The following is a 25,256-nucleotide window of genomic DNA, read 5'->3' as shown; positions in this document are numbered from 1 at the left end:
TGCTTATTGAAGTTATTAAGCCAATGGCTGCAAATTGTCCATCCTGCTTTAGAAAATACAACTTTCCTTGTCACCCTGCATACAGGCCAGGTTTATTCACTACTTTTTAAAAACTTACGTTAAAAATATTAAATTTATTCAACAAACCAGGGGAATTGTGTGTGAAGCTATATCTATACACAGAATCCAGAATCGGCACTTTAATCATTGCACTGTCTTGAGCCTTTGCAAAAATGTTACCTAAAAGTACATTAGATTGCAGCTGAATTAGGCAAAGAAGGGAGACCAAGATTGTGTCTTTATTTTTATCCTTAGTTTTTATATAGAATATATTGCAGTCAAGAGTGCTATCTTTAAATCAGAAGGTTAACAAGTTATTGCAAGTAATTTTATCCAGGAAATCTAATGGGAGAAATAATTCTAGAAAGCTGATAAGGGAAAAGAGGAGGGGGAAAGAAATAACAGGAGAGGAAATTATAAATCAATCTTTTTTTTTTTTGCAATAGAGAATACGTGAGTTAAGTGATACTGCTTGTTATGCAGTAATCAAAACATTACAAAATAAAATAATTACTTAAGCAAGCAGAAAGTAAATAAGCAAATTATGACAAAAAGCAAGAAAGCATCACTAGAAAAAAAAAGAAATTGCTGGGTTTTTTTGTTGCAATACAGGCTTTTGCAAAAAAAAAAATCACCTCCTCCATTATTACTTTATTATTTTAAAATAAAATGCAGTGTTTAAAACAGTGATCCAACATTTCTGGTGTCTTGCTCCCATGTTATGGTGCATTAACCTCTTCTCAGGGCATGGAGCTTGCGAGCAACTTTCTCCAGTTCCGCTTCAATTGCAGCCAAGCTTTCCAGTTCTTGCTCCTAAAAGAAAAAAAAATTAATGATGCAAATCATTAAAGCAGAATGATGTATTCGCTTTAACTGTTGATCTCTATCCATGTACTAACCAACGGATTCAAAACTGCTTAACTTGGGGGAATTTAGCCAATGTTGGCTAGGTGCATTTATAAAGTTGATTTCTATCAAGTTGGAGTAAGGATCTATCTTCCTCCAATCTAGCACTCTTCAGGTGTTTTGGAATATAATTTTCATAACTCAACAGTCAAATTCACTTCCTATATTCATTAGCCTGTATCAAATGCCAGCAGAGACATTATATCTGATACAGGTTCTAGTTTAAGGAGGAGTGGTCTGTACTATTTGGCAATGGTTCTACAAATTCCCATCTATCAGCCTAACCTAAAATAGCCAAGGACTGAACCTCAACTTTCAGTGTCTACTACTGTGATTCTTCTCTGGGTTCATTCTTAGGATATTCTACCATTCTGGATATTGGAAGGGCACAGCCTGCAGCACAAAGTGATTCCATGGAGGCAAGCACAAGAATATTCACAAGATCCTGTCTGCTGAATTCAGTCCATAAGATAAAACTCTTAAGAAAAAGCCAATTTAGATTTTTCTGATGCCAAAAAGAATTTATGGTTGTGAAATACAATGGTTGTGAAATACAATACTTTATGAATAATTACAACTGACAATTACTATCTTTAGTAGCCTAACCATTGTTCTTTCATGAATGGATGTACATGTCTAAATGGATGTGCCCCTGTCATATTTCTTTTTCCTCTCATCCATACAGTCAAGAGTATTCAAAGAAGCATGGAGCAATGAGACAAAAAAAATCCCCCTCTTCCTTTTTCTCCTTGTACTCAGCTGATGGCAAAGAGTTTTCTTCTCCTACTGGTACCTGAGCAACTGTTGTCAAGGTTATCTTGTTGATTCCCTGATGCATTGTTATTGCAATTCCATGAAAACCTATGCTAGAAAGGTGAAAGCAAGCCAAAATAGTTAAGATTAGAAGAAAAGAAATAATCACCTGGTTTTGTGATTCATTAAGTGGGCTTATTTTGTTTTGGGTACAAAGCTTTGCAAATACAGAGCACCAGAGGAGAAAAGGGAGGAGCAATCCTTTATATATTGTCTTCAGCAAAATTCACTCTATTGTGCAGCCAAATGAAATAACTGCCTTGGACTGTCACTTGTTTCCTTCCCACCTCTAAGTAACAGCATGATGGTGATGCTGCTTCATTACTGATTAAAGCAAGCTGGATATCTTACCTAATAATTTTCACTAAATTATATAATAGGTGGAATCACCTGAAGAGTCTCTTGATCAAGAGGTGGAGATAAAAGTAAATCAATAGATTAGATAGATAGATAGATAGATAGATAGATAGATAGATAGATAGATAGACAGACAGACAGACAGACAGACCTACATACACACACACACAAAGCCACTGTTCAGCTCATTCAATGCACATCAGTCCTCCTACGCTAGTATTTGTGTCAAGGAACTGGTAGTAAAAGAACTGAATAAAGAGTGGAAGGTACTAGAGAGATAGAACAATCAAAGACGGAGATGCGTATTCTGCTATAAACTACTTAATTGGCCTACTGCTATTAAGTTGGATCCCCACCTCCAGTCCGTGGATCAGCATTGGTCCGTGGTATGCCAGCAACCAGATTGCAGGCAGCATGCAAAACCACGCCCTCTCCAGTTCACAGAAAAACCTGTCTCCACAGAATTGATCCCTGGTGCCAAAAAGGTTGGGGGCCACTGCATTAAGTGACATAATGCCCAGTTTTGCAGTAAGAATCAATTGCTAATTTTGTTGGCTTCTATGTAATAAAAGGGGAAGAATGAGCAAGCATCTCCTGCTTTCTTTTAAAGCAGCAAGCTACTTTGGGTCAATATGCAGAGAATAGTATTTCAGCCGGTGACTTGTCAACAGGGATGAGTAATTCTAGTTCACTCCCTAAAAAGGGGCCATAACAATGTTTCCAAATGTTTAGGATATTATTTATTTCAGTCCTTGGGTTGAAGCTGTAATCAAAATGCGAAGGGCTATCAAGCACTGGGAAAACCAGGAGATTCAGGCAGTTCAAATGAGTATAAAGATTTATTGCAAGCTTAACGCTCTACAAGAATCTGGCCAAGTGACCCTTAAGGGAATGTGCAGGAGTTAAGCAAGGAATTCAAGGTGGGCTGGCTTAGATCTCTTGCAGGTGGACAGGGACTCATGATTTATGATACGTTTGACCCAGTGGTGGGTTTCAAATTTTTTTAGAACCTCTTCTGTAGGTGTGGCCTGCTTTGTGGGAGTGGCTTGCTGGCCATGTGACTGAGTGGAAGTGTCTTGCCAGTCATGTGACTATGTGGGCATGGCCAACTTGTAAAATGTGGTGAAACTCACTTAACAATGCTCTTGCTTAGCAACCAAAATGTTGGCTCAGAAACTCTGGCATTTGAAGCATGCAAGTCTTAAAGCTGTCAAGTTACAAGACCCTTCCACCCCAACACTTTAGAAAAAAAAATCCCAGGGGTGTTCAAACTTGACAGCTTTAAGACTTGTGGACTTCAACTCCCAGAATTCCTCCTTTCGCTCTTTATCTTGATGATGTACGGACTGGCGGGGGGAGGGAGCTGGAACCGGATCTAAATGGCACTAGATTTGTGAAACCTCTTCTATAGAAGAGGTTAGAACTGGCAGAACCCACCCCTGGCATGACCAACTCAATGTCACTCACGTTGATAGGCGCTTCGCCTTAGCTGTTACAATGTAAGAAGGGTTAACCGGAGAGGCAGTTTCTGTAAGCAGGGCAATAAATATTAGGCTAGAAATAACACCAGAATGTTTCCTTCCTGCCTTCCTTACAGGATTAGCCTTGTAAAGTGGGAAAAACCAAAAGGAGATTCCTTCCAACAACCGGTTCTCTGAACTGCTTAGAAAGTTAACAACCGGTTCTCCCGACTAGTGCGAACTGGCTGAATCCCACCACTGGTTTGACCTCTCCCTCAAGCTCAGTCTGGTTATCATCCAGAAGGGTTTTGGAAATATATTTAAAGATTATTCAGATTCAGAGCATTTTAATAGAATGATTTCTAGCTTTTGAATCTGGATCTTTGACCAGAGCAGCTTTTATAATATCCCATGTAATTACTGAAATTTAAGACATATACTTTACAGTATAAGGACTACATGCTGGGGCAATTTTTATTACAACTTTCCTTGTCTCCTTTATTACAGGCATGTTGTTACAGGCTTGAACTATTATAAGAACTGTGAACTTGAATCCAGAGATCATCGAGTCACATTACAGTCACTCTCTAGGCATAAGAGAACCCACTTAAAACATTCAGGATATTTCATACAAAAGAATTATATTAGATATCATTTACCTCTAAAGATACAATAAAAAGACTCTCTGCTACATCCATCTCAGCTCACATAATGAGCTGAGTAGCAATCACAAGATGACAATTGTATGCATGTATAAATGGGGTTATCATGGGACAACCACTATCTTTCCTATTTTGCCTATCCGCCTCCAGTGGACATCACTGTAGAAAGTTTATAAAACACAACCTTACAATTTGGAAAAAGACAGAATAAAAGAGGGAACCCTGAAATAGCTCGAAATAGTGCAGAAAAGTTGCCCTGCACTTTCCAGTATCAATTCTCCCTTGATTTGGTTTACAATTTCAGAGGAGAAATAAATTCCTGTGAATTTCTTTTGGAAGGGGTAGAGTGTTCTTGCCCTAATTTACTTAAGACATGGTCAAGTGTGGTATGTGGATGGCCGGTCTTTTGCTGTCAGCATTTCTGCAGAAGCCTGCAACCTCTCTGGTTTTCCCATCTTCTATTATCTGACTAGAAAATAAGCTCAAAATTTACAACAAGAGAAATTCTCAAGCATTCTTCTGGCTTTTAACACTTCATTCAAAACATGGTTTCTACAAGAATTTGTCAACCTACCTCTGTCCTCCTGTTTGCACTTCCTTCTTCATCCTTCTTTTCTTCAGGGATGGGAAGAAGTGGAAAACCTTGTTCGCTGTCCTCTTTTGAATGATGCTTCTGCAGCCGCCTTGCTTCATCTTCTGGAGAGCTATGGAGGTCACGTGTGTCGTGGGATTTGACAGCCATTTTCATGGATCTATCTGGATCTTCATCACTTTCATTCTCCTCTGCACGCTTTGTAGTAGTCAGTTGTTTGGCCAGTTCATCCATCTTGTTCCATCTCTTAGCATCTTCTACATCTTGGAAAGGTTTTTTTTCCATCTCTTCACTTTTGGAATTGCTGTCATGGGGGGAGTCATCATCCTGTCTTGTTCCATCTAGAAAATGATGCCCTGTACTTTTCACACTATGATACTTATCTGTATCTTCTGAGATATTTTTGTCATCATCTTGATTATCTATAAGGAAAATAGAATTAGATATAAATCATCTGTTTTCTTTTCCTTCAGAAGTTAGATTTTGGTGCTATCACTAAGGAAGAAAGCTGATTTAAAGCCTTGTCATATGGCAATCTAAAATACAAGGAATTGGAGTGTATTAGGATGTGAAATCACCTTTGCAGAGTACGTGAAATGGTGCTATGTCATAAAATTGATCAATCATCTGGTGCTGTGTAAAAAGATAAGCCATTTTTGAGATTTGGTGCACTGACCCCAGTTTACCAAATTAATTCTTTTTCAGTGGGACAGAAAATGATGCTGAATGCTAACCATCTTCTGTGTGACTTGCTTTGTTATACATAGTTGATATAAAATCTATTAGGAGCTCAGAGTATGCACAGGTGGGTATTTCAATTGTCATCATAATAGGAATAGCATTTAGACTTATATATCACTTCACAATGCTAAGTGGTTTACAGAGTCAGTATATTGCCCCCAACAATCCGGGTCCTCATTTTTCCAACTTCAGAAGGATAGAAGGCTGAATCAAAGGTGAAAATCGAACTGCTGGCACTTGGCAGAATTAGCCTGCACTACAGCATTCTAACCATTGCACCATCACAATACTTTATCTAAGGATTGCATAGTTTCCATGCGGCAACTGCCCCCAATCATATATATTTGAATACCCTGGACTACAACTCTCAATCAATGTGAACAATTGCTATAGCTCTGTGAGCCTCCTATCAGCTTTGAATTGTTTCATTTGTTTGCCCAGGATTGCAGATTTAACCACTGTAATTTAGACTTTAGAATATTACAGAAACAACTACAGTATTAGAATATCAACTTCATGCTTAGAAATGTAATTGATACAACATATTTTAACACAGTTTTACTCCATACGTGATATGTTGCAACCACTGGTTGTCAATTAATTGCCGATACTAACTTTTAAATTCCTAATGAGACCTATTTAACACAAGAAACTATTTCCATTCCTTTGACGCCTGTTCCTGTCATTTACTATTAAGAGCTTACATAGAAACAAGATGATCTTGGTTGTCACCCCAGTACTTAGGAAAGCTGTTTGCTGCAGGGCTCAAATATGCATCTCAAATAAGAACATGTGTCTTCTCCAATTTATTTCCTGCAGAAATGCTGGATTGTAATTCTTATAATTTCCCAGTTTTCATATCCATTTGCTGGAAATTGAAATCCTACACAACTGGAGGCACTATGTTATGAAAGGTTGAATTATTATTTGGAGAAGATTGGGGAATATCTAAGGTGACAATTTTATTTGCTGAAGCTAGAAATAAATGTATGTAGGGAGCATGTTTGTTTGTTTTTACAAAATTCACTAAAATTAATGTCCAACATATTCATGCAATCAGTCAAAATTCATTTATGGTCCAAGGCAGTGGTGGGTTCCTACCGGTTCAGTCCAGTTTGGCCAAACTGGTAGTAGTTTGGTGGCCTGGGTCGCTGGAACTGGCAGCAACCCAGGCCTGTCACACCCTCAAACCGGTTCTCGGGGCGGCACCATAGGCACCGCCATCTTGGTTTTTGCTTCTGCTCATGTGCATCAAGCGCACGTGAAACGCCCATGAGCGAACCAGCATGGACCAGGGGTGGGTTCCGGCGCCCATGCCGGAACCCACCCCTGGTCCAAGGCCAAATGCAAGAAAAAAGACTAACAATCTATAAAAAGGAATAAAAATTGTGAGATAAATGCTGAAATAATTAACAGTTGCTATACAGTAGCATGAGGGAGGAACCAGATGGTTTGCAATAACCAGGGCTATTTATAAAAATGTTGCAATCTTTTCTGAGGTTTCTCAAGAGTCATCACCCAGAAGAAAAGTAATGGCTTCCAGGTTGCAACAAAAATTAGAGTTGTGTACACGTATTAAGTCCAATAATCGTTGACTGTAAAGTAGACATTTTAATAGCATGTGAGACAGATTCTAGCTCCAAATCTGCCCAAAAACAAGTTTGGTTTTCATATAGGAGACTTATATATTTATTTTTATGCATGTTATTTATCAAATTTATACACCATCCATTTCACCTAAGTGGCTCTAGATGGTTTATAAATAAAAGTCATACAGCCATATAAAAATATAGATAAAAACAAAGTTAAAAATGGGGCATAACTACTGTAAGTTTAAAACTTTAAAAGGCAGAAGGAGCACCCTCAAGCCAACAATCAATCCCAGGGATTTATGGGGTAATAACAATAGCATTTAAGCTTATATACTGCCCCATAGTGCTTTACAGCATTTTCTGGGTAGTTTATAATGCAAAAACATTATTTGCTTTTTGCCCCCAACAATCTGGGTCCTCATTTTACCAACTTTAGAAAGATGGAAGGTTGAGTCAACCTTAAGCCAGTCAGGATCAAACTCCAGGCTGTGGGTAGAGTTTGTCTGCAATACTACACCAGGGCTCAGATGTTGTCTTAATAGGTAGTGCCTCAATATGGGCCAAAGAAAACAGTTTACCGTGAGGACTGTATAAAAATATACTTAGGAACAGTCCTGGGAGAAGGGGAAATTATGCTGTAAAAGCTATGGGGAACGTTGGCTCTATCATTTTGGATATCTATATCCAGATCCTCTGCTTTAGTTAATCCCAAAGCTACTAGCGCTGACAGGATAAGATTGCAAAATCTGTCATCTTAGCAATAAGGAGAAGCTATCTAGCAAGTAAGTTCCCCAATAAACTTGCTTCAGCCAAAATCTAAAAGATGGCAAATATGGGTCGACCCCACATATTAAAAGTTGAGTTTGAGCCGAAACTAATAGACATACCATCTTCCCTTTGATCATCCACATTATCTGAAGTGGTAGGATGTTCCTCTTCAGAAGCATTCCTCTCTTTCTCTTCTTCTTCATCCTTTTCTTCCTCCTCCTCCTCCTCCTCCTCCTCCTCTTCTTCCTTCTCAATTTGCTCTCTGATCTTGTCAACTTCTTCTTCCTTCCTTTCCTCTTGACTCTCTTTGAAAACATGCTCCTTCTCATCCTCAGATTCCTCTGTCCCTGCAACTTCTTCAACTTCCTGCTGTGTCTGCTTAAGTACATCATCTTCTCTGATGTCACTGATGTGATTGTCCATTGTATCACTCCAAGGCAATCCTTCCATTTCATCAACTTCATTGCCCTCAAATCCTGCTATGTTCTCCTTTTCATCATCAGGATCAACATCTTGACTCCTTGGCTCTCTCTCTTCCAAGCTATTCCTCTCCTCCTCTTTCAAAACATCCTGTTTACTCTGAAAAGACTTTTCTGCTTCCAGCTCGGCCAAAGAGGCCGTTGGCTTCTCATTGTAGGTGTCCTCTGATGGATCTGAAGGTCAAAAATAGGACAAGCAAACCGAAGATGGATTGAAAGCCATATTAAAATAGAATTGCAAACTCAAAGCAAATCAATTTCAAATGTCCTTTTGGACAACATTATATATTTCTTACCTGCAATTATTTAACTAGAGAGCAGCATATTTTTTTCCCCAATCTACTATTTCAAGATTGAATTTCATGCTTTAAAGGTAGATCAGACTATTCTATTTCTAATTCTATTCCACTAACATATGAGTTTATTATCCCTAATATCCTAGCTATAAATTGGAGTAAATTGATACTCTATATCACTGGGCTTTAGCCATAATTTTAAAAAGTATAAGATCTGGATTAAGTTATATTCTTCATTTTATCTTGGTTAAGGATTCCCAAGAAGATTTTTTTAATGCGTACATTAAAAATTATTTCCTGTTCTGATGCAAACAAAAGAATGTCTAGATAGAATTCTTTTTAGAATATGGGATAAGATAAATATAACTGAAATGCATTCTTAAAGTTTTTCAAAATTTTCACTTTGAGTCTGCCAAAAGGTATCCTGGGACTCTGGATTTTTTGCCATCACAGACTAACTTGGCTCTGCTCCTACATTTTTTTTAAATAAAGTGATTAGTTTGCTACAAATGTAACACTAGATTAATTTCCCACAACCCTAGAAATCTTCATGTACATTGACACATCAGATAATTTGCTGTTCAGTCGCTAAGTTGTGTCTAACTCTTTGCAACCCCATGGACCATAGCACGCCCAACACCCCGCCCTCCATCCTCTGCTAATTCCTGGAGTTTGCCCAAAATTATGTTCATTGAATCAATGACACTATCTAACCAATCAGAGGAAGTACTGTTTGAAATGTAACTCAGGAAGGTAAAACAGCTCAGGTATTTGTACTTCCTTTTTCTAACAGAATAGAATAACAGAGTTGGAAGAGCCCTTGGAAGCCGCCTAGTCCAACCCCCTGCTCAGGCAGCCGATCCTATACCAGTGATGGTGAACCTTTTAAACACCAAATGTCCAAACTGTGTGTGCATGCAGGCCCAAACTGAAAGGTGCACGCACGAGTGTGCGCATGTGCAAACATGCATGCAGGGACATGCGTGCACAGACATCCTCATGCATGCACAGCAGAGACCCAATAACCAGCTGGCCGGCGGGGCATCCCAACACCGGCAGTGTGGCAAGTGGAAAGATCTTTTTCTTTCGTGAACTTCTGTTTTGTCGTTTGCAGGGAAACAGAAGCTCACAAAAAACTGCCACGGAGATCTGACCTGGGGTGAAAGCTCGCGTGCCAGCAGAGAGGGGTCTGTGTGCCACCTCTAGCACACCTGCCATAGGTTCACCATCATGGCCTTCTACCGTTTCAGACAAGTGGCTGTCCAGTCTGTTCTTAAAAGCTTCCAGTGATGGAGGACCCAGTGCCACATTCTGAAGGCAGCCCGTTCCACTGATTAATTGTTCTCATTGTTAGGAAATTTCTCCTTAATTCTAGGTTGCTTCTCTCTCTGATTAGTTTCCACCCATTGCTTCTTGTCCTGATTTCTGTTGCTTTAGAAAATAGGTTGAGCCCTTCTTTTTGTGGCAGCTCCTCAAATATTGGAACATTGCTAGGTACACCCATGTTACACCTATCCTCCGCGAGCTGCACTGGCTTCCCATCAGTCTCCGAATGCGCTTCAAGGTGCTGGTCATTACCTTTAAAGCCCTACATGGCTTGGGACCTGGATACCTACGGGACCGCCTCCTGCCACATACCTCCCAACGACCTATAAGATCGCACAGATTGGGCCTCCTTCGGGTACCGTCGACCGGGCAATGCCGGTTGGCGACTACTCGGGGGAGGTCTTTCTCTGTAGCTGCCCTGGCCCTGTGGAATGATCTTCCCGCAGATATCCGAACCGTTCCCACTCTCTCGGCCTTCCGTAAAGCCACTAAAACCTGGCTGTTCCGGCAGGCCTGGGGCTGTTGACTCCAAAATATGGTCCAGCCCCACTCAGAAATGGAGTGCATGGTGTGTTTTTTAAATCTATCTTTTCTTTTCTTCTCTCTCTCTCTCTCTCTTTTTTTTTTTTGATTTATTGTATTGTCAGCCGCCCGGAGTCCTATGGGATTGGGCAGCATATAAATGTTATTAAACTTCTAAACTTCTATCATGTCACCCCTAGTCCTTCTCTGCACTAGACTAGCCATGCCCAGTTCTTATAATCATTCTTGGTATGTTTTAGCCCCCAGCCCCCTAACCATCTTTGTTGCTCTCCTCTGCATTCTTTTCAGAATCTCAACATCTTTTTTTTATACTTTGGTGACCAAAACCAGATCTAGTATTCGAAATGTGGTCTTACTAAAGCATAAAAAAGTGGTACTAAGACTTCACATGATTGTGATTCTTTCCTTCTGTTAAGGCAGCCTAGGATTACATTAGCTTGTTTGACTGCTGCACACCTGGTTATATTTTATCACATTTCTCTGTTTTTGTTGGCATTAACAGTAATTGTTAAATGATTGCTGTATTATATTGAATATGTTTTTGGTTATATCCAGTAGTGTAGGGAGCTGGCTTATACCACTTTGAAAAATTGTTAAATTTCTTTTTTTTTTTCTATTTCCCTTTTTTCCTATTTTCCAAAGCATTAGAAGGCAAGACAAGAAACAATGGATGGAAACTAATCAAGGAGAGAATCAACCTTGAATTAAGGAGAAACTTCCTAACAGTGAAAACAGTTAAGTAGTAGAACAGCTTTGCCTTCAGAGGTTGTGGGTGCTTCATCACTGGAGGTTTTTAAGAAGAGACTGGACAGCCACTTGTCTGAAATGGTATAAAGTCTCCTGCTTGAGCAGAGGGTTGGACTAGAAGACCTCCAAAATTTTTAAGTTATATGGCAGTGTGTCTCAACCTTGGCGACTTTAAGTCCTGTGGACTTCAACTCCCAGAATTCTGGGGGATTCTGGGAGTTGAAGTCCACAGGACTTAAAGTCGTCAAGGTTGAGAAACACTGCTATATGGTGTCTGTAGCTGTTTGTAACATAATTTTCCTTATTGGTTAAGATCAGCACTACAGAAGGTTTTTAGATGCTATCAAAATTTGTCCTTGCTGTGAACCAAGCAGTGCGGAGATGACCTGGTCACAGTTGTCACAGAAACCAGTTTGGCTGTGAGGCAGGTGTGTGTCCCAAGGCCATTTGAAATAACATCCACATTTACATTGCTTGGAAAGGATTATGTAGAGGTTATGCTGACATCAACCTCTTTCTGTGTTCCCATTGCCTTGGCTTTCAAGGACTTCAGAAAGCTCATCTTCAAAGCCACTGTTTTTCTTCTGCTGCTCTGTTCTTTCACTTGCTCCTGTTTCAGAAATGGAAAAGAAGAATATAAACATGTTTTCAGCACTTCTTTAGTTGTTGTTGTCGTCATCAATATTGGTATACAAATGCATAGTATACCAAGAGTCAAATCTAAGGGTTCCAATATCCAATATTCCAAATTCTAAAAGGCAGCTACAAAGAAGAGGGAGTCAGGCGGTTCTCCAAAACACCTGAAGACAGAACAAGAAGTAATGGATGGAAACTAATCAAAGAGAACTAAGGAAAAATGTCCTGACGTTTAGAACAATTAATCAGTGGAACAACTTGCCTCCAGAAGTTGTGGGCGCTTCAAAACTGGAAGTTTTTAAGAAGAGATTGGACAACCATTTGTTTGAAATGGTGTAGGGTTTCCTGCCTGAGCAGAGGACCTCCAAGGTCTCTTCCAACTCTGCAGTTTTCTGTTATTCTGTTAAATCTTTCCTATTTAGTAATAGGGGAGCAGGAGAAAGAATAATTACAACTGGAATAATTATGACTATGATGTATACTACTATAAAAACATGTGCACAGAATGTCACACGGTCAGCTAACTTAACTATGACTTCAACTACAGTTACAATCAGGGGTGGGTTTCTCGCCCTGTTCCAACCGGTTCGGTTGGAACGGGGCTGGCGGCGTCCTCGTGCATGCGCGCAGTGCACGCATGCGTACTAGCGTCTGTGCGATGCTCCAGCTGCTCCTGGAGGATCACGCAGGCGCTGTATGCGTCCTGCGCATGCATGGAAGCGCAGAACTCATCAAAACTGGGTAAGGAGCACGGGCGGGTGGGCAGGCCCTTCGCCGTTCCCGGAAGTTACTTACTTCCGGGCTCACCGACCAACCGGTTCGCTGGGACCGCTGCAAACCGGTTGAAACCCACCCCTGGTTACAATCAATACCAGCTGTGGCATTAATTCATACTTCTTTCATTAACAATTCTGCTTTCATCATGATGACGATAGCAGTGCAATTTCTGATCAAGCTTCCTGGGAGTATGTTCCCTTAAAGTCAATGGATATACAGGTTGTCCTCACTTAACATTGATAGATGGGACTGGAATTTCTGTTGTTAAATGATTTGGTCATAAAATGCAATGTCATGTGATTGCTTAGCGATGGCAATCCAGATAGTTCCAATTGTTGTTGTTGTTACGCAAGGATCACAGGTTGATAGGGAAGAAGCTACTTGCCAGTTTCTGACAGATTCCAACAGGAACTCAATGGGGAAGTCAACGGGAAGTTGCAAGTCCCAGTCACAGCAAGTCTTTTCTTAGATTGCTTGCAAGTAGGGCGGTGGGCAGGTAAATGCTACCAAGTGCAGGAGGGCAAGTGGGGAATAGGTGCTGTGGCACAGTGCAAGTGTGAGTGGATTGGAGGTGGGAGCTGCAGCCTGACATGAATGCAACTGGGCAGATGAGTGTTACTGAGTGCAGATGGAGGGGTGCTGCATGCAGGTGGGTACTATAAAATACAAGATCACCAGAATCTTGTATTGTGTAGCATGGCTTCTCCGTACAAAAAGTGGTAGGAATGGGAGAGCATTACAGAGCAACTTGCAACTTCCTGCTGGCTTCCCAAATGACTGGTTTTTGAGGCAGCTGTTATCCATACCCATGACGTCCAGCTCATAGTTATCAGTATTTACTTATTTATTTATGTCGGACAGCATTTCAAAATGTACTATCAAATGTTTTCTTGAAATCAAAGTATATTATATATATACAGCCTTCCCAACATCCATTAAAGTAGTTCTCTGAGTTTTCTGACCTGAGGTTGGTCTGACAAGATTTATTCATAACAAATCCATGCTGACCTGTTAATTACTATATTTTCTTGAAGCATTTACAATCTCCTTGTGATCTGCCCTACAATTTTATCAGGCATTGATGCCAACTTGATTGGTCTGTCATTTGCTGCATTTTCTATTTCCCCCTTTTGGAAACCAGGGAAAATATTATGTGGCATTTTCACATTATGTATAGACATAATCCTATCTGTATTACATTTTTAAAAATTCCCATAATAGTAGATAGCTCCCATACACAAAAGGCACAACATTCCAACAGAACTGTACCTTGAAATGCAATCTCTTGAAGCTCCCTTAGTAAGTTTTGATGGCGAAGGATGGAGCGAATTCTTTCATCTGAAAGAACAGAAGGGTTTATTATTTTAGTAGCAACAAATTGAGGTGCCATGCAATGGTTTTGCTCATCATAGTTTTATTGGCAAACCAGTTACTTGAGTTCAACTTTTTTTTTAAAAAAATTAAAAATGGTTTTTGACATACATGTTCTTAAAACTTTAACATTCAATCTTGTTAACTTCTAAATAGTTTAAAAGAGAATTGGAAAGCAAATGTACCTCCTTGGAGAGTTTCTAGGCATTCTTGGCTGATTGAAAGTGGTTTTGGCTTCGCTACTGTATTAGAAATAACCTCGGCAATGCATGTCATCACCTAGAAAAAGACAATATATTTATATGGATTTTAGGTTTAAATTTTCCTTCATGGTGTTTTGTTTTATATGTGAAACTCTCCCTCCACCACTCCTGTTCTGTTTTATCCGTACAACAATCTTGTGAAATAGCACAGATTGGGAGCCACCTGGCTTTGGTTAGCCATAAAGCTTGAAAGCTAGGAAGGTTTTGAACCTGGTATTCCTTTCTGCCATGCTGAATTCTAATCCAACATTAACATAATATTGTCCCATTAGAATGAAAAATCTGTTTGTGATTTCAATTAAATGCAGTGCCAACTTCTCAGCATAATTTTTGCTATTTTCTCATAGTCGGAATTACTATCCTTGACATTAAAATTGTGTTTTGTTTCTTTTTCCATTATGCTCAGGGGTGGGTTCCTGCCAGTTCTAACCTTTTCTATAGAAGAGGTTCCACAAATCTACAGCGCCATTCATAACCGGTTCCAGCTCTCCCCCGCCTGTCCACATATCATCAAGACGAAGAGCGAGAGGAGGAATTCTGGGAGTTGAAGTCCACAAGTCATAAAGCTGTCAAGTTTGAACACCCCTGGGATTTTTTTCTAAAGGATTAGGGGTGCAAGAGTCTTGTAATTTGACAGCTTTAAGACTTGCGTGCTTCAAATGCCAGAGTTTCTGAGCCAACATTTTGGTTGCTAAGCAAGAGTGTTGTTAAGTGAGTTTCACCACATTTTACAAGTTGACCATGCCCACCCAGTCACATGGCTGGCAAGCCACTCCCACCCAGTCACATGGCTGGAAAGCCACTCCCACAAAGCAGGCCACACCTACAGAAGAGGTTCTAAAAAAATTTGAAACCCACCACTGATTATGCTGTTCTTTTTCATGTTCCTTTTTGCTTCCTATATTCTTCCCATATACTTTAGTTTGTATCAAATTTGAATTGAGCAGGCTTTTAATAAAGGATATCATCCAACAGAAAGTTATGATAGAGAACTCTTTAGAGAGAACTAATCTTTGTAAAGCCCACCTATTGTTTTTTTAAATGACGAATATATTATTGGTAAAATCTAGGTCAGGTCACTGTATAAACAAGTCTGGGTCACCAGCCAGCAAATGATATCTGTGGGATTAGAAATTAGATAAATGCACACGCAGAGTTGTAAAATGATATACGTCTGCTTTTTAAAATCTCTCTTATTGTGGATTTAAGGCTTTATTTTAAATACACTGAATAAAAAGACCTATGAAATTTATATCTATATTATAAGACTTTTTTAGTAGAAACTTTCACTTGGTTTTCAATTGGAGAAAAGTATTATTCTTGATTTTCATGTACCTCGCATCTGCACCAAGAAAAATTGGACCTGTTGCTTGAATTACTGGGTTTTTTTCTATGTACAACATCTCCATCTTGTGTGGAATGATTCAATTTATTTGCTTTTATCCATCAAAAGCTCTTTCTAAAAGTGTCAGCCCTTTGAAGCTGTCCAGATCAGGATACAGATTTCACAAAAAGATTAGAACTAAATTCTATATTAGAATCTTGCAAGTCTAATTGTTTTTTCCCCTTCTCTTTCTCTTATACTTGAGTGAGTCAAAGAGAAGCCATCCTGAGTTTCTTCCTAATAATGTCTCCCTTCCCAGGCCTTAAAGAATGCTTTTTTATTTTTGTAACAGCTTCTGAATATTTCCCTCAAAGCCACCTCCATGGCTCGCTACGAAAACCCATTATAGCCTACCTGGGGGTTATAAACAGAAAAGATAAGTATAGATAGATATTTTTATCCTATAACTCAGTGGTCCCCAACCTTTTTATTGCCGCGGACCAGTCAGCCTTTGATAATTTTACCGTGGCCCGCTGAGCGCGCGCAGGGGTGGGGGGGCGTTGTTCGCGACGACACATTGATTGTTTATATATCAGATTGTTTTGATTAAACAATTGTTATTTTATTGTATTTAAACATGCCTTACAAAATAAAATACAATTACATAAATATAAAGTGCAAGGCTACGCTACTAGCGCTGTCTACGCTAGCCCTACGTAGCTGCGCAGGCGCTCTTAGGTTTTTTTCAGGAATCGGCCAGCGCTGAAGCGCTGAAAAGGAATGAGAAGGGCGGCGCTGGACACAGGGGGGCGGTGGGCCGCTGGTGACATCAGAGTGCCACCAGCGGTCCAGTAACACCTCTTGTGCCAGTTAGCCCTAATTTGCATACAGAAAGAAACTATGGCCCCCGGCCGCTGCAGCGATCATGGCCCCCAGCCGCTGCGCGGCCCGGTGCCAGGTACTCCACGGCCCGGCACCGGTCCGCGGACCGGGGGTTGGGGATCACTGCTATAACTAACATCAAATTCAAACTTCTGAACAATCCACTCAACAATTACAACTACTACATCTCCCTACTTATCAAACTCATTTTAGAAAGGCACTCTTGGATATTATTGGTTGATATCCTTGAAAATTACTAATCCCTCATCTGAAACTTTTTTGGCAAGTTTCACATTAATATTTTGAAGGTGTTCTAATATCATCCAACCATATTGTGCAAATAACGAGGGAAACTTTCTTTCTCTTGCCAAAGCTATATCTACTTCTGTCTTTCACTATGCTGGAGATTTAGACATTTTGTTCTTATTTGGAACTGGCAAGCCTTTCATTGCTAAGCATGTGTTAAAACTTCATCAAAGAATTGCACATAACAACAGACTGCACATGTGTGGGAGAGAAAATATGAAGGTTTTGATTGTCTTTCGAAGACTGCATCAAATTAAAGGAACAAATGAATATCTGAAGAAGTGGGTGTTTAAACAATTGATTATTCAGATGAACTGTCTTTCTATTATTATGCATAGATAGATATTGAGTGCATGTGGAACACACAACGCTAGAATTGACCTAAAATATTAAAATAGCAAGCACCAAGAAATGCTAATTCATATTATATAAGCAAAAAAATATCTATTTTTAGAAATTAACCTCCATTCCATCAAATAAACATGACTGTCAGGATTTCAAAAACCTTCATTTCAAGTAAACAGTGTGCAGTCATAAGAAAAGAACAAAAGGAATCAGAAAGGTATCGAGTGGGGAATTTTTGTGTAGCAAACAGCAAAATTAGAATTATTGCCCTAAATTTGTCTTGTAGTTTGAACACCAACAAAAAGAAGTGAGAATCTTTCATATTATTCTAACAATAACCAATGTGATATAAAAGCAAAGTGCCAAATTCAGGGGGACCAGCTTTGAACTTTTTCCTGTTTTCAGAAATGGTTCATTTGTGTCTTTTGCTTATTTTCTTATTTGATTTGAAGGTAAGTTAAGGATAATAGAATTTTATTTTAGAACCACTGAGTAAATAACTCCTTATTCTCTCTCTCTCTCTCTCTCTCTCTCTCTCTCTCTCTCTCTCTCTCTCTCTCTTCTATCTATCTATCTATCTATCTATCTATCTATCTATCTATCTATCTATCATCTATCTATCTATCTATCTATCTATCTATCTATCTATCATCTATCTATCCATTGAACAGGCATGTCCAACCCATGTTCTGTAGGCTACATATAGCCCTGAACAGTTAATAATGCAGCCTCACAAAATATAATAAAATATATTTTAAAGGACATTTGTTATTTATATACATTAACCATATTATATTTTATGTGTGGCCCAAGATAATTGCTCTTCACTCAGTATAGCCTAGCCAAACCAAAACGTTGGATACCCATGCCATAGAAACTTCATTTGTGGAGCTGCACTTTGCTGTATTACTTGAGAACTTAGTAAGGATGATGCTGGTATTTTTTTGCTGTGGAAGTAGGGTGAATGTATAATCATATATTTGACCTTCTTACATTGTCAGCTATGCTAGATGAGTCTCAGTTGCTGGAAGGGCTGCTTACAGAAGTCAACTTTAGATTAGAATTTGGCTACGTGTCTCAGCAAGAGACAACATATGGCTGACCTTGGCTGGATTTAGAACCTAAGCTGGATGGGGCCTGTTTAATGTGATCACCAAGGACTTCCAAGCAGAGACTGCAAAACATCCTAGGTGGCAAATAATTTCTCTCTGTGTGGATGTGGCCACACACTCACAGAAGTAGAATTCAACTCGGGGGAATTTTTTCGTTTGTGTTTACAAGGGAACCCACTGATTTTCAAGCGCTTTTAAATGAGAAATAGTGTTATTGGAAAACATCTTGTGGTACAGTAAATGAGCCGAGTGTTTACCAATGGTACTGAACTATAACTATTTGTTGCTGTGAGCTTCAATAGGACTTTCCCCCATGTAACAATCTATTGGTTTCAGATTCCCAGCATTTTCACGTAATAGTCTATTACATTCTCATTTCCATATAGTTCATTGGATTTCTTGGATAATACTGTATTTAATTGTTTTTAGATTATATTTGGACATTATAGAAAAATATCCAATAGATTGTTTAAGTATTAATTGTATATAAAATAGTGGAATCATAGGGTGGGAAGGTCATTTGGAAGTCTCCCAGTCCAGCTCCTTGCCCAAGGCAGGAAGTCTTATGCTATTCTGGACAAATTGTTGTCCAAACTTTTCTTGAAAACCTCATCCACAATTCCAGTTTTTCCATTAATTGGTCTCATTGTCAGGAAAATTTTTCTTATTTCCAGGTTCTCTCTCTTAAAATAAATCTCTTTATTTTAATAGGTTTTCTGGCTCATGTACTATTTTCCTCTTTGTGTTGTAGATTTGTATCCAAAATATATACAGCTGTAATAAAATCCATTTTTCTACCAGCAAGAAGAGTTTTCTTTTTCTGTGTGTACCTTATGCTATTCTTCTCTCTCAATTTTTTTGCTTTTTCAGATCATTTCCATTTGACTGAACCTATACAAGATTGTACAACAATCTATTTCTAGTGCTTTCCTTTTATGAGGCGAAGGGTCACTTATATTTGGCCCACAATCCAGCAAAAACCTGCTTAAACCCATTTATATCTAGTCCACATATAGTATATCTGACATTATATGTCATATCATATAGTGAACTTTTATACAAATATTATTCAGGTGCCATATTCTTTTATCTTTGACAACAATATGCTGCTTTGTGCTTTTTCTAGTATTTTTCTATTTTCTGTTACTGAATTCTATAGCATAGCATGTCTTTTTATAGTGCAACACATGAATTCAACCCATGGACAAGAGTTACGCTGCAGATGGCATCATTAAAATGAAAGAAAATGCATCACAGATTCAATTGCATATTGAAGCATCTACTGTATATATAGAAAGAGGGGAATTTATGGGCATTTTAGGAAACTCATAAATGGCATAATAAGAGCAAATCATTAGGCAATCTGCATAATACAGTGCCATTGAAAGCACTGATGTACTCCTAATGAAAGAATATGTAACATTTTGGGCTTCCAAATAAGACAGCAATCAAGATGTTTGAAATCTTCCAAAAACTGCTAGTTGGATATGCTGACTTCTAAACCAAACAGCTCCTCAGCCACCCGGCTGGCAGAAACTGGATAGAGTTGCAGAGTGTAGAGTTTTAACAGTATTGGAAATTATAGTCTGTTTGTAGAGATTAAGGATAATTAATACAGCAAAGAAGCTGGGAAATGTTTCCTGGTTGTTGTTTTTCCATCAAGGGAAAATTGAGAAATCCCTTGTCATTAATTACATTAAAAATGAGGAAAATAACTACATTTTCTATTTAGGAAAATTAGAAGAGGGCAGCAATTTTGAAAATCCAGCATATTAAACAAAATAATTGACTATTCTGACTGTAAACTCAGAGTATAAACTGTTTGTTTCTGGAAGCCACACACATAGACAAGCCCCAAGTAGATATCAGACCCAGCATTGGAAGCTTTGATAGCCTCTACAAGTCTCAGGATTTTGGGTCAACTTTAGCCTTATGTGGAAGGTGTTAACCTGGGAAGAATATTCATAGAGCCAGGCATGTGCTTATCAACTTGCCCCTGTATCCATTCAATAAAAATCAACCAATGTTCAAATCAAGCATTGGCAACCTGTAATTAGAAATGTATGAATTCATTTTCATGAATGGATTTACTTGTTAATATGCAGTCTGTGAAATAGCCTATGTATTCATATCTCAATCTCATAATTGATAGAAGTATATCGTTCATCCAATTTGCCACACAGTAGAAAAAATATTCCAGATTCTAATTGTATATATGTTATAGTAAGGGAAAAGTTCCCCTCACACATATGTGCTAGTCATTCCTGACTCTAGGGAGCAGTCCTCATCTCCATTTCAAAGCCAGAGCGCTGTCCAAAGACGTCTCTGTGGTCATGTGGCCGGCAAGACTAAACAGCAAAGGAGCATGGAATGCTGTTACCTTCCTACCAAAGGTGGTTCCTATTTTTCTACTTGCATTTTTACATGCTTTCGAACTGCTAGATTGGCAGAAGCTGGGACAAGTAACAGGAGCTCACTCCATTACGCGGCGTTAGGGGTTCAAACCACCGAACTGCCAACCTTTCTGATTGACAAGCTCAGTGTCTTAGCCACTGAGCCACCGCGTCCCTTTTACGTTACACAGTAGATATATATATATACCACTGTAGATGAATTCACACATTGTGTTAAGATATAAAACATGGCTTACACAAAATACAGCATCTGGGTTCATCATGGTAAGCTATACCACCCATCACATTATAGTTTCATGCAATCTCTGAACCCAACCCTTCTGCCCAGAAAGTTTAAAAGCATGAAAGGGAACATCTAGTTCACACCCAAACCAAACCAAAAAGCAAAACCCTCCACTCCATTGGCACCATGTCGTTCAATTCACACAAGCCTGATATACTTTATGCGTATCACATACACAATACACAGTTTTCTCAATCAAAGGTATCTTGATATGTGCCCCAGAAAACTGCACCAAGATTAAATGTTATGGATAACTTGGCAAGAAGAATAAATACATTCCAAAGATGTCAGTACCAACTGGAGTTCAGAGGCAAAAAATATCATTCATGCAAATAATTCTTCAAATCCAGATTCGGTAATTTTGTCTCATCGCCACTATGCATATACCATGTATGCTTTCAGTTATCAGGAGTTTACTGTTCCTTTAGGCCACCTGAATAATATAAATATGTATATTCTTCCTTTGGCTCTTCCTTTTGATTTATATTGCCTCCTCTGTATCTAGTGACTTGTAATGACCATTTTCAATATGCTGTCAGCAACTCTTGAGTTTTTAAAAAGCAACAGGTAAAGTCTAGCTGACAATGAACTTACACAGGATATATATGAAAAGCTGATCCATTAAATTTTCATACTTTTAAGAAAAGCATTTATAACTGTTTCTGAAAGCTAAACGAATTTCCCCATTGTATTATTTGCCATGCATGTTAACAGGAGCCAAAAAATTATAACAAATAAAAATTCTCTGTAGTTTCATTTCAGACACTCTATCAGTTATAAAATCAGCACAAACCTGATTTTATAACTGTATATTTGCACACATTCTTTATTTCTTCATGGATGCACTTGCAATTATATACGGAGTTTAAAATATTTATTGCAATTACTTTTCATAGTTAGATCTACAAAACTTCTATGTACACTTGAAAATTTAATGTGTGAAAAGACTTAGCAATCCCATTATTTCAAGAAGGTTTAAAAATGATAGATCATACATTTATAGATTTGTACATACCTACCAATAATACATAACAATATTCCTACTTCAAATCTTTTTTTCCCCCCAACTCACCTTGGTGTCATCTTGAGTTGTTGGATTTATTACTGGAAGTGAAATGACTAAGAAAGAGAGAAAAGGAAGAATGACTTTAATATTTCATTGTCTATGACAGTTCCAATCAGTATGTTTAATAGATTTGTGGTGTGAAGAAAATCAGTAGAGAGGTACACAGGAGACTGTAAACCAGACCACTAGTATATAAAACAAGCATCAGAAATTTGCTCACCTTTTGCATTTAAAAAATAGTTGCTACTAAAAAAAAGAATGGATGAACTGAGCGGATGAATTTATGGAGGACTCAATCTGCAATCAGTTGAGTCTGACTAGTGAATGGAACCATGGTCCGTAAATGCACTACATGGCATTCAAAGACACAAGTAGAGCAGTAACTGAGAAGAATGGACATTTCATAAGACTGAAGATTAGAATTGCAATTTCTTTTGGTTTTTAAAATAAAACTCTTTGCCAACTGTGCTTTGCTGTTTTGGAACTTTAAAAAGTTTGAGTAAAAAGGAGATTCTATGGAGATTCTCAGTCATCCAGGTCATGGTTGTCCCAAAGGTGCTTTTTCAAGAGGCAACTGGTCTTTCTGGTTTTTTTCTTCTTTGTAGACATTTCGCTTCTCATCCAAGAAGCTTCTTCAGCTCTAAAGAAGCAGCTTCAGGATGAGAAGCTAAATGTCTTCAAAGAAAAACCAGAAAGTCCAAGTTGCCTCTTGAAAAAGCACATTTGGGTCTAGTAAAAGGGAACTTGACATTCAAGGATGATTTTGTTGTCACTGGCAATAGTCTAATGAAGTGTCACTAGATTTCCTACCACTGACTTCCTCATCATCATCATCGCAAAGCAGGCCTTCTTGTTCGAATAGGCGCCGAACACTACCACATCGCGCCGGCCAGTACATTGGCTATTCGGGCAATGGCCGCGGCGGCTCTGTCCTTGGTGCTGAAAAGGGCAGCCTAAAGAGGACAGCGCCTCGGAACAAGTTCTCCCACCTGCCTCTTGAGCTTACCTGGGGCTACCAGGAGGAAGGCTGCGAAAAACGCCGCGCGAGTCATTCCGCTGGCCGAAGGGACTGCGGGGTGAAGGGTGGGGCCGTCCGGCTGCGCTTCTTGGCTTTGTCGGCGGGCCAAAAAGATGGGAGTGGGGCGCTGACCTTGACCGAGCGCCGAGTCGCGAAATAGATTATCCGCTGTCCTTGCCCGTCCCAAGATCCTCTGCCTTCTCGAAAGCGGCTGCCGACAATCTCCGACCGAGCACTGCAGCAGCAACCTGGCTTATATATTCGGCCCCCTCTCCTCCGGAAACGGCGTCAGGAGGAAGCTCACTCCCCCTCCCAGGAAGGCCCCGTCCAATCGCTCCTCTGCGGGGATTGCAAAGCCAGGGTGAGGTGAAACTGACCCTTCGCCTGATCACCTAACGAAGCAAAGGAGGAAGGCGGGGCCGGCAGCTAGCAGCGTCTCGCATCTGGAAGAAAGAGGCAACCAACAGCAAGTTCGACCGCTCTCTTTCCAAGCTGTAAAAAGTGCGCGGGTGTTGGACCGTCTCTGGTGCTGGATAAGCTGGGAGATGAAAGCTCAGCCCTTCACACTGAGAAACAGAGAAGACAGGATGTCTTCTGAAGCATCTTTAGGATCCTGTGCTTGATACATTTTAGGACTACATTTTAGTGTAGTGAACGGCCAACCCGGGAGTGGGAGAGATTGTCTTCCCAAGCTGTGAAGGAGGCGCCTTCTCATCTAAACACAGTAGTGGCCAAAATTGTAGAAATCTTTTGGGGAAAGTGTACAGTATTTTTGAGGTTTGATGGCTAATAACTTTTTTGGAGTAATACCATAACATTTTATATCAGTGGAAAGATAATTTAATCAAGAATGTAATGCAATAACGTTTATGAAGGATTTGCTATTAGAATAGCAGTTATAAAGAATAAAAGTGAAACACTTAGAAAAAAACAAGATATACAAAAATTATCACCATGTCAGTTAATACTTAGTTGGGTAACCTTTAGCATGAATTACAATGTCTTCCCATGGAGCTTTTATAATGTGAAACCAAGATTGAATGATTGCGTCTATTAACTGGGTTTTATTGCTGGCTATGTTTGGCTATAACTTTTCACAGAATACAGATAATTGAACAAACTTTGTTGCATTGCATTCTTGATTACATTTTCTTTCCATTGATATATAATTTTATGGTACTACTCCAAAACAAGTGGTGTTATTGGCCATCAAGCCTCAAAAATACACTTTTCCAAAAGGTTTCCACAATTTTGACCAGTACCGTATGGGAGCTTTTGATCATTAGGTGCTAATTATGCCAATCATTTATAGAAATAATCAGTTCAAATGTAATTACTAATCCAATTGACATTTTATCTTGACTCGTTCAGGAAGCAATAGTCTGAAACTAAATTTGGGCTCTTGTTTCTTGTAAAATTGCTTCTTCTGAACTCCATAAAGTCCCTCCTCAAAGAACATTTAATTGAAGCATCATTATTTCCCAGGTTTAATTTTGTTTATCATTACTTAGATAATGCGATAATATCAGTCACTTAGCAAAGGAGACCCCGAACTTTAATTCTGCACAATTCTGCCATTACAGCTACAAAATAGGAAAGACTTGTTTCCACCAACAGAACATGGAAGATATCCATTGGAGCAGCATCTCGCTGAAGAATAGTTCAGACAAGTATGCTTATTGGGTTATTCTTGATTTGTTTTCAACCATTATGCACTCTGTTTCCCTTCCCCCTTCAAATCAATGTCTGATATGATAACAATCTTAACAATCAAGGAACAATTACAATAATAACAATCAGTATTTTGATTTTGTCCCTGATCAAATTCACCTTTTTTCCTACCCAATGTCCAGCTTCTAAGAGCATTTTCAGTCTTGAAATTGTTCTCTTGCTGCTCTCTGTCCTGTCTTGTCCATTAATGTGATAAGTCTTATTTTTGATCCCTTATTCAAACTTCACGTATACATATTTGAACAGTACAGGGCCCAGAAAAGAGGTTTACATTGTAAACCATTGTCACCCTACCAGGTGGACCAGACCACTTTGTCACTGTGGTAATGTCTTTAGTCTATCTCTTCTTTTTCTTTTTCCTTCTTTTCTACTTTTCTATTGGTTTT

At 39.1% G+C, this 25,256-nt stretch overlaps 1 protein-coding gene across 1 annotated transcript; it reads right to left on the bottom strand.

Annotated features, from left to right (window-relative positions):
- Positions 1-673: 673 nt before the first annotated feature.
- Positions 674-23,360, bottom strand: CHGA (chromogranin A). The gene is made up of 8 exons (XM_032230725.1): positions 23,128-23,360; positions 22,128-22,174; positions 14,312-14,405; positions 14,025-14,093; positions 11,854-11,952; positions 8,071-8,604; positions 4,833-5,272; positions 674-873 (listed from the first exon to the last, which is right to left on the bottom strand). Exons 1-8 carry the CDS (start codon positions 23,171-23,173, stop codon positions 790-792), a joined length of 1,413 nt encoding a protein of 470 aa, XP_032086616.1. The 5' UTR covers positions 23,174-23,360; the 3' UTR covers positions 674-789.
- Between the last annotated feature and the right edge of the window lie 1,896 nt (positions 23,361-25,256).

The sequence above is a fragment of the Thamnophis elegans genome, chromosome 1 (assembly GCF_009769535.1).
Source record: "Thamnophis elegans isolate rThaEle1 chromosome 1, rThaEle1.pri, whole genome shotgun sequence".
NCBI lineage: Eukaryota > Metazoa > Chordata > Lepidosauria > Squamata > Colubridae > Thamnophis > Thamnophis elegans.
The sequence above is the reverse complement of the archived record's forward strand: the minus strand, read 5'-3'. Positions and strand labels throughout refer to the sequence as shown.